The 16,914-nt window shown below is 47.2% G+C and overlaps 1 protein-coding gene across 3 annotated transcripts in view; it reads right to left on the bottom strand.

The window, feature by feature from the left end:
* Nucleotides 1-16,914, bottom strand: part of TTYH3 (tweety family member 3) — a 249,378-nt gene that overhangs the window by 47,078 nt on the left and 185,386 nt on the right. For all 3 annotated transcript variants that reach the window (XM_063934627.1, XM_063934629.1, XM_063934628.1), the window contains exon 7: nucleotides 5,052-5,127. In XM_063934627.1, coding sequence (XP_063790697.1) covers nucleotides 5,052-5,127 — 76 coding nt within the window. The remainder of the gene's footprint in view (nucleotides 1-5,051; nucleotides 5,128-16,914) is intronic.

Below are 16,914 nucleotides of genomic sequence, written 5' to 3'. Positions count from 1 at the left end.
CCCATCTACAGCCATTAAGTAACAGTGCATGCTGGTAGATGCACAAGGGGGGTCTTATTCAGGTTTGGTACAGTATGTCAACATAATATTAACAGTCGGTATATCGACGTGGCACTGTTCATGCATTTAAGCCACAACCCTAGCCATCAACAATGTCCACGTCAACATATTGACTACACACCATTTCTTGATATATGACTCATGTCCAAGTATGGCACACAGCTATACTGTTGCTGCAGGATACTCAGAGCTCCGAAAGGCACAGCTAAAGACTGTGGATAATATTACACATCACATGAAACCAGAAGGCATGCCAGCCCACACTTATGTTCATAAAATGCAAATAATAATAATAATATTAAGTTATTTGTCCAGCATGACACAGCCTTTTAGACAAATAACAAAATAAATCAAACTGAAAATAAAAGTATATTTTTAGGCTTTAACCTAAGCTTAGGCAACCTGCAGCAGCACTACAAGTACCATGCATGCAGCTAGGCTGCCACAGATTGCCATCCTAGGCTGTAACCCAGGCTTTTTCAACCAGTGTGCCGCGACGAGTTGCAAGGTGTGCCGCGGAGCAAGAGCAGCTTCCTGCACCTTTAGAGTGAACTGTTGGCCCGGGCTCTTCTTAGAGGATCAGATGTGCTCCGGCCGTGATGTTTGCCTTGAAGACGCGGCGGTGTGATATCATAGGTCACGACCGCTGCGTATCACCAGCCAGCCAGCCCGCCCACCTGCATACACATCTTCCAGTTCCCACCTGCATACACAGCTTTCCTTGCCCACCCTCATCCACACCTGCCCGTCCACCTGCTGCTCAGTATTCGCAGCACTCCACTATGAACAACCCCCGCCACTGAGGGACAGGTAGGAGGACAGCTGACTGGTAGGGGCTAATATTTGTTATTTTATTTCTCCTGTGGGGAGCAATAGGATTTATGTGGGGAGAATAAGGATTTATGGGGGGAACAATGTGAATAATTCATGTGGGGACCAATAGGATTTATGTAGGGAGCAATATGATTGTTTTTTCTGTGTAGGCCAATGTATGTGTGGATTTTCTTTTATTATGAGGGCCAATGTGTGTTGTTGTTTTTTTTTTTTTTGGGGCGGGGGTTCTGTGGGGATGGTGTGCCTTGGCAATTTTAAAATATTGTTTGGTGTGCCGCGAGTAAAAAAAGGTTGAAAATCACTGCTGTAACCTATGCATTTGTGCATCAAAGTGCTACATTTCTGGTCATTCTATTCCGTAGCAGTGCTCCCTTAAGCTCTCAGGAGTATCTCCCAGCCTCCACAGCCATCATTGTTAGTGCTCTCTCTCCTTATGTCTGAATGAAGACGCCTGTAAATATTTCATGCAGTTCTCCGGAGATGTGGTGCGTGCAGGCCTGCGTATGGATACGAGAAGAAAGCATGCAAGCGGCTTCTGGAAGCAGCCAATGGAAGCTGACAGATGTTCTCTATAATTCATTACTCCACTCTGGGGCTGGGCCCACCAGCTGTTCACCTTCCCAGTACAATCTTCTATGCACCTTTCTTCTACTGCTCAGACGAGCCATTAAAGTGTAATTAGCCAAAGACAGCACAATTGCCCTCTGTAGCCTAACCTGCGCTTACAGTTTACCGAGCCATGTGTATTGTGTGGTCAAGTGCTTTCCCGGCAATAAAGTACATAACAAGGAGGTGCTAATGCGACGTCTAGACTCCATTAAACATTAGCTGTAGACAACGCATCTAATGCATTATGAAGCTGATAATTGTGGCTTTGGAAGATGAATATGAGAATATACGATTGAAGAAATATATTTTACGCATTTTCTTTGTTCGTGAAAAAAAAAAACTTGCAAAAATATAGAGGAAAAATGGGTAAAAATAGCCAGTAACTATAAAATCAGTACTGTCGTATTACATTAATGGTCCTCAACTGTGTGGTTTCAAAATATTTCTCGTCTAGGCCCCCACTTTACTTTGTGCCAGGCTTGTACTAGTGTATTACAAGTGAGTTAGTGGCGTTGGTATGTCCTAATCAGTGCTGACCCTGGCGTAATGTGACCCCAACAATAAGCTCCTCCCCTTATATGGTGAAGATGCTGTCTCCTTTACGTGCTGATCCACAGAATATACACATGTCCTGTACACACTGCATTATAGGTATGGCTTTAAGAAGTGCCATTACTGCAAGGAAATTGCACAGTGCCTAGCACTGCCTGTAGGAGATTCTTGGTGATCAGGCCTGTGTTGGCTATTATTCCATCACCAAGGGACTCAACACACACTTGTATAAGCCATATATGAACAGCATATATTTTAACTAAAAATATCCTTTCCAGGCTGCTGCCAGCCACATATCCAGATGCTATTCAAATACAGGGCCTGATTCAGGTTTGTAAGCAAAGCAAAACAAGCACACAACTGGGCAAAACCATATTACACTACAGGTGGGGCAGATGTAACATGTGCAGAGAGTTCGATTTGGGTGGGGTGTGTTCAAAATGAAATCTAAATTGCAGTGTAAAAATAAAGCAGCCAGCATTTACCCTGCACAGAAACAAAATAACCCACCCAAATCTAACTCTCTCTGCACATGTTACATCTGCCCACCTGCAGTCAACATGGTTTTGCCCAGTTGCTTGCTTTTTAGGTTGGCTTCCACATCTGAATAACCCCCACAGTCCAATAAATTGCCAGTAGACTTTGTATGTTATACAGAGCTGTTCTCTAGCATCTGGAGAACACTGAGCAATTGGCTCTAAAAACAGAGCACAGGAGAGCAAATTGATGTCCGCAGTCAGCTGCTATCTAGAACAACTACGCCTTTCTTACTTACGTCGTATGATGTGCCACAGACTGTCAAGCAGACATAAAAGCAGCCATCACTCAGGCTTTATCCTCCGTGCACTGTTGAGGCAGGGAGCTTCCTTGATCAAAACCATCTCAGGAGATGCGGGAGTCTGTGCGGATACAGACGCTACTAAGCGCCATCTGTGACGCTACGAGTTCAGAAATTGGCAAAAGCATTTATTTCAGATAAGGCTGGAACATCTTATGTCCTTAGTGGCTCTTCCATTCTTTTTTACTTTTGTCTCGTTTTCCATCATCCGCAAAGTAATTACTGAGCACTGAAGACTGGCTCCATCTAACATTAAATTTAGTGTGATACCAAGATCTTCTGTAAACTATAGGCTCATATATATTAAACCATCCACTGATGTGTTACATTCATATGCCGTGCTATTATATTAAACATGACAAGCTGCACAGATGAAGGCTTTGGCTATGAAGTGTAAAACAAATCTGACTTTTTGAATGGACTTGCAAATGAGGAGAGAACATGGTGCCGTAATTCCAGAAGTTGCAGAGAATGGCAGCCGCAAACATCCTGGACTTCCCTCCACTGTGAGAGTTGATGCGTTCCACTCACAGAAAAATGTTGATGCATATCACTGTGTACTAGCTCCTGCAGTCACTATGAGGCGCCTGAGGGCAGGGGAAAGAAGTGAATAAGTGACTTAGGGGGACATTTACTAAGCAGTGATGAGAGCGGAGAAGTGAGCCAGCGGAGAAGTAGCTCCATCATCCAATCAGCAGCTCTGTATAATTTTATAGCATGCAAATTATAGATGCTATTTCAGTGCTGACTGGTTGCCATGGGCAACTTCTCAACTCTTATCACCCCTGAGACTGGCAGGAGTAATCCTGTACTGTTAGGGCTGAAACACACACGCCGGCTTTTGCCGGCCGGGAAAAAGCCGGATGGCTTTTTCCCGTGCTGGTATTGTAGTTATCAGTGTGAGGGGTAGGGGCCTTTCACACTGCACGGCCCCGGCCCAGCTGCCGGGTTGCAGCCAGAAATATCCACTGGAAGGTCCGGCTGCTGGGCCGGGGCTGTGCCGTCTTTGTATGCAGTGGACCGTGTGTGTGTGTGTGAAGGGGAGCTTTCACACACACAACGGCTTTTTCCCAAGCCGTGTCTGCCGCTGCGCATGCGCACAGCATTACACACGGCTAAAAGCCGTTGTGTGTGAAAGACCCTCCCGGATGGCAAAAAGCCATCCGGGAAGGCGCGTGTGTTACAGCCCTTATTGCAGTAATAAATGGTGGTTCAACTAATTTAGACAAAATACAAATCCTATAAACCTCCACTTTCGACTGTATACTTTTGCAATGGTGCATGAATTGTTCTACATTCTGAGGAAGAAGCAAAAAGTCTGTAAAAAGGTCTGTCCCATTTTATATCCCATCCATGAAAGCATGTGTTGAAAATGAAAGGACTTTACAGTACAGAGAGGCATGAGAAATGTGCTGCAGACATACATATTTCTTTGTCACGTATTTCACAAGAGCAACCTGTACATTGCTGAAGCAGAACAGAAAAATCTAACCATAACCCTGAAAAATCAGTACACTGTAAATATGTGTGGAATCCTCTAAAGGGGCATGCACACGGTGCAATTCTGCCTATGTGGCCGATTTGCACTATGCGATTTCCCTTGAACTCCATGGAGCCCAGAACCACCGATATGGACTATACACGCGGTGCAATTTTGGCTATGTACGATTTTGACTATGGCCAATTTAGACTATACTATGTACTAAGGTTGAACAGATTCTAGTCAAAAGTGACCTGCCTGCACAGTCTATGTTTTCTTGTGATACCGACCTCTGCGGGAGCACGCATCGCAAGGTGTATACACATGGTGCCATATGCACTATTATTCTACCGATATGGACTATATAATCCATATCGGTAATTACATCGCACCGTGTGTATGCGGCTTTAGCCTCCTAATGGATGTATCCCTTTAACCTAGATGACCCAAGCATTAGGATATCTAATATGTGCTAATGTAGGCTGGGGAGCAGCTGCAGTGCATGCCCAGGGGGAGTAGGTTTAAAAGATGTGCGGAGGGGAGGAGAGAACTCAAAATGGGGAACGGCAGGCCGGACCATTTTTCAGGTAAAAGGTGCAGGAAAGGACAAGATCCAAGCAAACACATAATGTTAGATAAGAGAAGCAAACATGTAACGTCAGATAAGAGAAATCTCACCTGCATTCAGAACAGATTTTTGTTCTACCACTTTGGTGACAAATGAGTTGGGATCCACACAAAAGTCACTGGAGCCCTGCGCAGTGAGAGACAAAATGTATTAAAGAAAATAAATATACACAAAAATAATGGGTGCAAAAAATAAATAAAAAAAGAAAACACAGCCCAACAAAAAAAAAAAAAAAAACTTGTTTAGTTGTCGAGGATATTTGAACAAATTTAGGGTATTTTGGGGGCTCAATTTCAAATAGAAAGTTTATTTTTTTTTATCAATTTGGCTTTATTTTTTGAGGTAATGGATGCCCTCAATTAATAGCGATTTGAGCCGTAATGCATACATATGAGAATTTACTGGAGCATTCTAGAGGGTGAGAAGCATGAACATTCTAGGTGTTTGTCTGCGATCATTCTAGAATGTGCCCCCTCCATATATTAGTGACAGTTGGGTAGTTTGCGTCATCTACTGTGCCCATTTATTTAAAAAAATTAGAGCCAATCTAGCAAAACTGATGTTATAGTTGGAATCCACACCACAAAGTTATCCCAAAATCGCTCTAATATGATTGACAATAAAATGAGTGTTGATTAATGTAATAGATCAATGCTATTCCCTGATTGTAATGCTCCCACAGTCAGGGTTCTCCACCCTCCTGATTCTCAGATTGCATTATCCTGGTCTCCAGTGCACATTTACTCACAGTCAGCTACTCCGATACCTACCCAGGGCACTGGGTCATTGAGTGTTACAGCTAATAACACTCTCAGTTGTATAATGATCTCACTGTTTGATTTTTCCCTTTGTATTGTTTGAACCTCTTTACAAAGTATTGTTGGTTCATATAATTGTGATCTTCCTTGTACAGTGATATGATCCCTTAGTGGTGCCATGTAGTTAAATATATATATAAACAAATAATCAATTTATAAGAGAAAAGATAAAAAGTTATAACTGTTGCATTACTGTAATTGCTAGGAGGAAAACAAAAACTCACTTGCAGCAGTTAGGAAGTATAGTGCAATGGCTGGTTAAAGTGCAACATAATAATTCTTAAAGAATTAAATACATTTATAGTCTTAAAGAAAAATATCTAAAAACAATTGAAAAATAACAGTATTTTGTCCAAATGTAACACTTGTGGCTGTAGTCATATGCTAATAATCTTAGAATGTGTGTTACATAGAAACAGAATTTGACAGCAGATAAGAACCATTTCTGACCTTTTTTAAAAAAAACCTGTTGGTATCGCAAGCCTAGACAGACTGTGCAGGCAAGTCAATTTTGACTATCTCGTAGAAAAGATAGTCAAAATTGACACTAAAGGGGGGTACTCACGGAGCGATATTCTAAGCAATCTGACTAGATTGCTTAGAATATCGGCATGATCGCTCCGTGTGTAGCCCCCTCGGCGATAGCGATGCGCGGCCCCGCACATCGCTATCGCTGCTGCTAGATTGGCCTGCATGCAGGCCAATCTAGCGGGTCGCTCACTTCACCCGCTGGGTGAAATGAGCGGCCCCCCCGTCTCCCCCCGCACGCTCAGCACAGATCGCGCTGTGCTGAGCGGCAGGAGAGATGTGTGCTGAGCGGTTCGCTCAGCACACATCTCTCCTGCATCGGCCCGTGGGTACTGGGCTTTAGCCACAATCGCACAGTCAGTATCGCAAGCACTGTCATTATATGCTTGCAATACTGACCTAGTCCCTATCGCACAGTGAGAATCAGGTTTAGTCCAAATCTCACCGTCTGTATGCACCTTAAGTTCTCTGTAAAGATATTCTTGTGCCTATACCAAGCTCAAGCAAGTTTAAATTGCTCTACTGTATTAATCTCTACCACCTCTGATGGGAGACTATTCCACTCATCCACTACCCTTTCTTTGAAGTCAATTTTAGCTTCCTCCAATGCACTATTTATTAAGACGGGGTGTCCCTAAAATAAAATAGGAAGAATTTGTAGCATGACACTAATATACACCGGCTAACACTACTAACAAAAATGAATGTTTTCACATTGCTGTCTAATGTATCGTGCCAAAACAATTTTTAAGTAGTTTCCTGTATTACTGCATTGTATTAACCATTGTTTAGTTTGTTAGCATTAGCCATGGTGAAGCTTGGTGACTCTGTGGGGAGTATTCAATTACAGTCGGAAGTTCCGACAGGGCGGAAAGACGGCACTTTTCGCCGATAATCAGAACTTTCCGGCACATTAATATTCAATTGAAATGCCGTTTTTTTTGCTCTGTCGGAAATTCCAACAAGTCAAAAAACATATGGATGAGTGGAATCCATGTGTTTTCGACCATTAATTTTTCATCCATAAGAGAGGGCGGAAAGGAATGGTCGGAATGGGAGGGGAAAATGGGCGGAAACGCCCACTTTTGAATACTGCAGTGTCGGATCCTCTCCGACTGTAATTGAATATACCCCTATAAATAAGGAAGCAGAAACACCTTTTCTATGAGGTCATGGCGACAAGCCCCATGATTATGTTTGGCAATTATGATTATTATTAACATTTACTCATATAGTGCCAGCAAATTTTGCTACGGTTTATAAAAACCAATTCCATTACATTATTGTCTGGCACTATAGTACACCACAATGGTGCCTGTTTGTTAACCTATATGAAGCAATGATTTCAAAGAAGAAATATAGATATCCCTCTTGAATACCAAAAAGCAGCAACATATTACCCAAAGTCTTTGAGATTATATATGATTAACAGACAGTAATTATCTGAGGAATTGGGAGCTTCAGTGAAGCCACCAGTGCAGTTACGTTGAGAAAATAGGATTTTGGTACTTACCGGTAAATCCTTTTCTCCTAGTCCGTAGAGGATGCTGGGGACTCCAAAAGGACCATGGGGTATAGACGGGATCCGCAGGAGCTTGGGCACACTGAAAAGACTTAAGACTGGGTGTGAACTGGCTCCTCCCTCTATGCCCCTCCTCCAGATCTCAGTTATAGGAACTGTGCCCAGGAGAGACGGACATTTCGAGGAAAGGATTTTTGTGAAAACTAAGGGCTACAGACATACCAGCCCACACCACAACCATACCGTATAACCGGAGTAACAGCAAACCAGAGAACAGTATGCAAAACCAACAGCAACAAGCTGAAACCATAAACACAAACCAAGTGAACCGACAAAGAACACTGCAAGAACAGTCCGCACTGGGATGGGCGCCCAGCATCCTCTACGGACTAGGAGAAAAGGATTTACCGGTAAGTACTAAAATCCTATTTTCTCTTACGTCCTAGAGGATGCTGGGGACTCCAAAAGGACCATGGGGTTTATACCAAAGCTCCAGACCGGGCGGGAGAGCGCGGACGACTCTGCAGCACCGACTGAGCAAACTCAAGGTCCTCATCAGCCAGGGTATCAAACTTGTAGAACTTGGCAAACGTGTTTGAACCCGACCAAGTAGCCGCTCGGCAGAGCTGTAAAGCCGAGACGCCCCGGGCAGCCGCCCAAGACGAGCCCACCTTCCTGGTAGAATGGGCTTTCACATTTTTCGGCACCGGTAATCCGGCCGAAGAATGAGCCTGCTGAATCGTACTACAAATCCAGCGTGCAATAGTCTGTTTGGAAGCAGGATGACCAATCTTGTTGGAAGCGTACAGGACAAACAGTGCCTCAGTCTTCCTAGCCACCGCGACATAGATCTTCAATGCCCTTACCACATCCAGAGACCTTGGAACAGTCCCAGCATCCGTGGCCACCGGTACCACAATAGGTTGATTAATGTGAAACGAGGAGACCACCTTTGGTAAAAATTGTTGACGAGTCCTCAATTCTGCCCTATCCGAATGAAAGACCAAATACGGACTTTTATGAGATAAGGCCACCAACTCAGACACCCGCCTGGCAGACGCCAGTGCCAACAACCTTACGCAAAGGCTCAAACCAGGCAGACATGAGAAACTGCAAGACCACGTCCAGATCCCATGGAGCCACAGGAGGCACAAACGGAGGATTGATATGCAAAACTCCTTTCACGAACGTCTGAACCTCTGGGAGGGCAGCCAGTTCCTTTTGAAAGAAAATAGACAATGCCGAAATCTGCACCTTGATGGGCCCAACTTCAGGCCTGCATCCACACCAGCCGCAAAAAGTGGAGAAACCGCCCCAATTTAAATTTTTCCGCAGGAGCCTTCCGAAACTCACACCAGGAAACATACTTCTTCCAAATACGGTGATAATGCTTCGCTGTAACTTCCTTCCTAGCCCTGAGGAGAGTAGGTATAACCTCTCGTGGAATACCTTTACGAGCTAAGATCTGGCGCTCAACTTCCATGCCGTCAAACGCAGCCGCGGTAAGTCTGGAAACACGCATGGGCCCTGCAACAACAGGTCCTCTCTTAGAGGAAGCGGCCAAGGATCTTCCACTAACAATTCCTGAAGGTCCGGATACCAGGCCCTTCTTGGCCAATCTGGAACTACGAGAATCGCCTGAACCCTTGTTCGCCGAATGATCCCCAGCACCTTTGGAATAAGAGGAAGGGGAGGGAACACATACACTGACTTGAATACCCACGGAGACACCAGGGCGTCCACCGCACTGGCTTGGGGGTCTCTTGACCTGGAACAATACCTCGGAAGCTTCTTGTTGAGACGAGACGCCATCATGTCTATCAGAGTGAGTTCCCAACGCTTTGTCACGTCTGCAAACACCTCTTGATGAAGAGCCCACTCTCCCGGATGGAGATCGTGTCTGCTGAGGAAGTCTGCTTCCCAGTTGTCCACTCCCGGAAGGAAGACTGCTGACAGGGCGCTCAGGTGTTGTTCCGCCCAGCGAAGGATTCTTGTGGTCTCCTCCATTGCCGCTCTGCTCCTTGTGGCGCCTTGACGGTTGATATGTGCCACCGCTGTGATGTTGTCTGACTGTACCAGGACAGGTCGACCCTGAAGAAGGCTTCTTGCCTGTAGCAGGCCGTTGTAAATGGCTTTTAACTCGAGAACATTTATGTGGAGACCCGCTTCCTGGAACGACCATCTCCCTTGGAAGTTCCTGCCTTGGGTGACTGCACCCCAGCCCCGGAGACTCGCATCTGTTGTCAGAAGTACCCAATCCAGGATACCGAACCGGCGGCCGCCTAGAAGGTGAGGCCCTTGTAGCCACCACAGGAGGGAAATCCTGGCCCTGGGAGATAGACTTATCTTCCGGTGCATGTGCAGGTGAGACCCGGACCATTTGCTCAGCAAATCCCACTGGAAAACCCGGGCATGAAACCTGCCGAACGGAATGGCTTCGTACGTCGCCACCATCTTCCCCAGCACTCGTGTACATTGATGGATGGACACAGTCTTCGGCTTCAGAAGTTCCCTGACCAACAACTGCAGTTCTAGAGCCTTCTCTTGAGGAAGAAAAACTCTCTGTAATTCTGTGTCGAGGACCATGCCCAGAAAGGACAGCCGAGTGGTTGGAAGCAACTGAGATTTTGGTAAATTTAGCAGCCAACCGTGCTGTTGAAGTACCGACAGCACCTAGTCCACACTCCTTAGCAACCGTTCCCTGGACCTCGCCTTTATCAGGAGATCGTCCAAGTACGGGATAATTGAAACCCCTTGCCTGCGAAGGAGAACCATCATTTCCGCCATAACCTTGGTGAACACTCTCGGGGCCGTGGAAAGGCCAAACGGCAACTTTTGAAATTGGTAATGAGAGTCCTGTATCGCAAACCTGAGGAAGGCCTGATGCGAAGGAAATATCGGGACGTGTAAGTAGGCATCCTTTATGTCTACTGACGCCATACAATCCCCCCCTTCTAGGCTGGAAATCACAGCTCGAAGAGATTCCATCTTGAATTTGAAAACTTTCAAGTAAAGATTGAGGGATTTTAGATTCAGAATTGGTCTGACCGAACCGTCCGGTTTCGGCATTACAAATAGGCTCGAGTAGAACCCCTCCCCCCGCTGTGACAGGGGAACTGGAACACTTACCCTCTGATGACACAATTTTTGTATCGCTGCCAACACCAGCTCCCTGTCCGGAAGAGACGCTGGTAAGGACGAAACGAAAAACCGGTGGGGGGGCACCTCCCGAAACTCCAGCTTGTAACCTTGAGATACAATCTCGAGGACCCAAGGATCGAGGCCTGAACGAACCCAGACCTGACTGAAGACTCGGAGACGGCCCCCCCACCAGTCCGGACTCCCCAAGGGAAGCCCCAACGTCATTCGGTGGACTTGGTAGAGGCAGGGGAGGACTTTTGGTCCTGGGCGCCTGACACGGCAGGCAACTTCCTACCCCTTCCTTTACCCGTGGAAGCGAGGAAGGACGAACCCTTTCCACGCCTGTATTTGTTAGGACGAAAGGACTGCATCTGCTGATGTGGTGCCTTTTTGTGCTGCGTGAGAACATAGGGAAGAAAAGAGGACTTACCCGCTGTCGCGGTAGAGACCAGGTCTGCCAAGCCGTCCCCAAACAAGACATTACCTTTGAAGGGTAAAGCTTCCATAGCTCTCTTGGAGTCGGCATCAGCATTCCATTGATGGATCCACAAAGCCCTCCTGGCCGATATTGACATGGCATTGGCTCTTGATCCCAAAAGACAGACATCTCTCGCCGCATCCTTCAGGTAATCTGCAGCATCCTTGATATAACCAAGAGTCAGAAGAACATTATCCTTATCAAGGGTATCCATGTCAGTGGATAAATATTCGGCCCATTTAGCAATAGCACTATTCACCCACACAGACGCCACTGCAGGTCTGAGCAAAGTGCCTGTATTTGCGAAAATGGACTTCAGAGACGTCTCCAGCTTGCGATCCGCAGGATCCTTGAGAGCTGCCGTGTCCGGAGACGGAAGCGCCACCTTCTTAGACAAACGAGATAAAGCTTTGTCAACATTTGGAGACGACTCCCATTTTTCCCTATCATCAGAGGGGAAAGGATACGCCATGTAAATCCTCTTGGGAATCTGCCATTTCTTATCCGGCGACTCCCAAGCTTTTTCACAAAGAGTATTAATTTCATGAGGGGGGGAAATTTTACTTCAGGTTTTTTCCCTTTGAACAAACAAATCCTTGTTTCTTGCACCGCAGGTTCATCAGAAATGTGTAAAACATCCTTTATAGCCACAATCATATACTGAATACTCTTTACTAACCGCGGATGCAAAGCCGCCTCAGAAAAATCGACCTCAGAGTCAGAGTCCGAGTCGGTATCCGTATCTGCCACCTGAGTAAACGGCCGCTTCTGCGAGCCCGATGGGGTCTGTACCTGAGATAAAGCCTCCTCTATGGACTTTTTCCACACCTGCGTCTGTGACTCAGACTTCTCTAACCTCTTAGACAACGAAGCTACATTCGTATTGATTGTAGTTAATAACTTGAGTAAATCAGGTGTCGGCTGCGCCGACAGACCCAAATCCAGACCCACAACTTCACCCCCTACCACCTCCTCCGGGGAATCACATTCAGCCTCCGACATGTCGACACGTTTGATCGACACTGCGACACACACACAAAATGCCTCACCAGGGGACAGGCCTACAGAGAAGCCCAGAGAGAGACCCAGAGGGAGTATGCCAGCTCACACCCCAGCGCCTATATATCCCTATAGGGGATATATAATTCCGGCGCTGCTAGATTTTGTAACTAATGCACCAAACACTGCGCCCCCCCCCCCCCCCCCCTGAGAAATCTCCCCGTTACTTGCGGGGAGCGATGGAGGTCCGGCCCAGCGTCTCCTTCTTGCCGCGTGGAGCAGAGGAAGATGGCGCCGTGAGCCGCGCGCTAAGCTCCGCCCTTTCCCGGCGGGCTTCAGCTGCCTGATTTAAAAATGCCGGCGGGGGCTGATGAACGGTGCCGAGGCACCGAAAATGTCTCTGCCGGCTCTTTCCGGACCCCAGTGACCTGCTGCCCAGGGCGCCCCCCCCCCCAGCGAGTGCCTGATGTGTGTGGGAGCGTGGAGCGCAGCGTCTCCGCTGCGCTGTACCTGGTCACTGAAGTCTTCTGCCGTCCTGAAGTCTTCTGTTCTTCACATACTCACCCGACTTCTGGCTTCTGTGAGGGGGTGACGGCGTGGCTCCGGGAACAAGCAGCTAGGCGCACCAAGTGATTGAACCCTCTGGAGCTAATGGTGTCCAGTAGCCGAGAAGCAGAGCCTTGAAACTCACAGAAGTAGGTCTGCTTCTCCCCTCTCACTCCCACGCTACAGGGAGCCTGTAGCCAGCAGGTCTCCCTGAAAATAAAAAACCTAACAAAAAGTCTTTTCCAGAGAAACTCAGGGGAGCTCCCCTGTGTGTGTCCAGTCAGTCCTGGGCACAAAGTCTAACTGAGGTCTGGAGGAGGGGCATAGAGGGAGGAGCCAGTTCACACCCAGTCTTAAGTCTTTCAGTGTGCCCAAGCTCCTGCGGATCCCGTCTATACCCCATGGTCCTTTTGAAGTCCCCAGCATCCTCTAGGACATAAGAGAAAAAAAGATTTTAAACCTACCGGTAAATCTTTTTCTCCTAGTCCGTAGAGGATGCTGGGGACTCCGCGAGGACCATGGGGTATAGACGGGCTCCGCAGGAGACATGGGCACTTTAAGACCTTTAATGGGCGTGAACTGGCTCCTCCCTCTATGCCCCTCCTCCAGACTCCAGTTATAGGAACTGTGCCCAGAGGAGACGGACATTTCGGGGGAAAAGGATTTTGTTAATCAAGGGTGAGACATATACCAGCTCACACCACAAACACACCGTACAACATGGTATATAAGTAAACCAGTTAACAGTATGAACAACAACAGAAAACAGCAACAGCCTGATTTCAACAGTAACACAACCTGTGTATAACCTTATCAATAACTATGTACAATTATTGCAGATTTCAGTCCGCACTGGGACGGGCGCCCAGCATCCTCTACGAACTAGGAGAAAAAATTTTACTGGTAGGTTTAAAATCTTATTTTCTCTTACGTCCTAGAGGATGCTGGGGACTCCATAAGGACCATGGGGTTTATACCAAAGCTCCAGACCGGGCGGGAGAGTGCGGATGACTCTGCAGCACCGACTGAGCAAACATGAGGTCCTCATCAGCTAGGGTATCAAACTTAGAGAATTTTGCAAAAGTGTTTGAACCCGACCAAGTAGCTGCTCAGCAAAGCTGTAACGCCGAGACACCACGGGCAGCCGCCCAAGAAGAACCCACCTTCCTAGTGTAATGGGCCTTTACTGATTTTGGTAATGGCAATCCAGCCGTAGAATGAGCCTGCTGAATCGTGTTACAGATCCAGCGTGCAATAGTCTGCTTGGAAGCAGGCGCGCCAATCTTGTTGGCCGCATACAGGACAAACTGTTTTCCTAATACGAGCAGTTCTGGCTACATAGATTTTTAAAGCTCTGACCACATCAAGGGACTTGGAATCCTCCAAGACATCCGTAGCCACCGGCACCACAATAGGTTGGTTCATGTAAAACAACGAAACCAACTTGGGTAGAAATTGAGGACGAGTTCTCAATTCCGCTCTATCTACATGGAACATCAGATAGGGGCTCTTGTGAGACAAAGCCGCCAATTCTGACACCCGCCTTGCCGAAGCCAAGGCCAATAACATGACCACTTTCCAAGTGAGAAATTTCAAGTCAACAGTTTGAAGAGGTTCAAACCAATGTGATTTAAGGAACTGTAACACCACGTTAAGGTCCCACGGTGCCACTGGGGGTACAAAAGGAGGTTGGATGTGTAGTACTCCCTTCACAAAAGTCTGCACTTCTGGAAGAGAAGCCAATTCCTTCTGAAAGAATATTGATAAGGACGAAATCTGCACCTTAATGGAGCCCAACTTCAGGCCCATATCCACTCCTGTCTAGAAAATGGAGAAAACGACCCAGCTGGAAATCCTCCGTAGGAGCATTCTTGGATTCACACCAAGACACATACTTCCTCCAGATACGGTGATAGTGCTTCGCCGTTACCTCCTTCCTAGCTTTAAGTAGAATAGGGATGACTTACCCTGGAATACTTTTCCTAGCTAGGATCTGGTGTTCAACCGCCATGCCGTCAAACGTAATCGCGGTAAGCCCTGGAACACACACGGCCCCTGTTGTAACAGGTCCTCTCTGAGAGGAAGAGGCCAAGGATCTTCCGTGAGCATTTCCTGAAGATCTGGATACCAGGCCCTTCGAGGCCAATCTGGAACAATGAGTATCGTCTGAACCTTTGTTCTTCTTATGATTCTCAATATTTTTGAGATGAGTGGAAGTGGAAGGAACACATACACCGCCTGATACACCCATGGTGTTACCAGCGCGTCCACCGTTATCGCCTGAGGGTCCCTTGACCTTAAACAATACGTCCGAAGCTTCTTGTTGAGGCGTGACGCCATCATGTCTATTTGAGGGAGTCCCCAGCAACTTGTCACTTCTGCAAAGACCTCTTGATGAAGTCACCACTCTCCTGGATGGAGATCGTGTCTGCTGAGGAAGTCTGCTTCCCAGTTGTCCACTCCCGGAATGAATACTGCTGACAGGGCACTCACGTGATTTTCCGCCCAACGAAGAATCCTGGTGGCCTCTGCCATTACTGCTCTGCTCCTTGTTCCGCCTTGTCGGTTTACATGCGCCATGGCTGTGACATTGTCTGACTGGATCAGAACCGGTAGGTTGCGAAGAAGGTGCTCCGCCTGCCTCAGGCCGTTGTATATGGCCCTTAATTCCAGCACATTTATGTGCAGACAAGCCTCCTGGCTTGACCATATTCCCTGAAAGTTTATTCCCTGTGTGACCGCTCCCCATCCTCGGAGGCTCGCGTCCGTGGTCACGAGAACCCAATCCTGAATTCCGAACCTGCGACCCTCTAGAAGGTGAGCCCCCTGGAGCCACCACAGGAGAGAGATCCTGGCCCTGGGAGACAGGCATATCAACCGATGCATTTGGAGATGGGACCCTGACCACTTGTTCAGTAGGTCCCACTGAAAAGCTCTTGCATGAAACCTGGCAAACGGAAGGGCCTCGTAGGCCGCCACCATCTTTCCCAACACTCGAGTACATTGATGAATCGATACTCTTTTTGGTTTTAGCAGAGCTTTGACCATGTTCTGGATTTCCTGAGCTTTTTCCACTGGAAGAAAAACCCTCTGTCTTTCTGTATCCAGAATCGTGCCCAGGAACGACAGCCGAGTTGTCGGAACCAACTGCGACTTTTGCAAATTTAGAAGCCAGCGCTCCACATTTTTCAGTAATTGTTCTCTTGATCTCGCTTTTATCAGGAGATCGTCCAAGTACGGGATAATTGTGACCCCCTGCTTGCGCAGGAGCACCATCATTTCTGCCATTACCTTAGTGAAAATCCTCAGGGCCATGGAAAGCCCAAACGGCAACGTCTGAAATTGGTAATGACAATCCTGCACAGCGAATCTCAGGAACGCCTGATGAGGAGGGTATATGGGGACATGAAGGCATGCATCCTTTATGTCCAGTGAGACCATAAACTTCCCCCGTCCAGACTGGAGATCACCGCTCGGAGAGATTCCATCTTGAATTTGAATCTCCTCAAATACAGGTTTAGGGATTTTAGGTTTAGAATCGGTCTGACCGAGCCGTCCGGCTTCGGAACCACGAATAGAGTTGAATAAAACCCCTTCCCCTATTGTAACCGAGGAACCATGATAATCACTTGCTGTTGACACAGCTTTTATATTGCTGCTGCAACTATTGTTCTCTCTGGGAGAGAAGCTGGTAAGGCCGATTTGAAAAATCGGTGTGGAGGCACGTCCTCGAACTCCAGTTTGTACCCTTGGGTCACAATCCCTAGCACCCAAGGATCCAGGTCCGACTGAACCCAGACCTGGCTGAAGAGCCGAAGACGTGCCCCCACCAGTGCGGACTCCCGCAGGGGAGCCCCAGCGTCATGCGATGGATTTGGCAG

The sequence above is a fragment of the Pseudophryne corroboree genome, chromosome 7, assembly GCF_028390025.1.
Source record: "Pseudophryne corroboree isolate aPseCor3 chromosome 7, aPseCor3.hap2, whole genome shotgun sequence".
NCBI classification, from domain to species: domain Eukaryota; kingdom Metazoa; phylum Chordata; class Amphibia; order Anura; family Myobatrachidae; genus Pseudophryne; species Pseudophryne corroboree.
The sequence above is the reverse complement of the archived record's forward strand: the minus strand, read 5'-3'. Positions and strand labels throughout refer to the sequence as shown.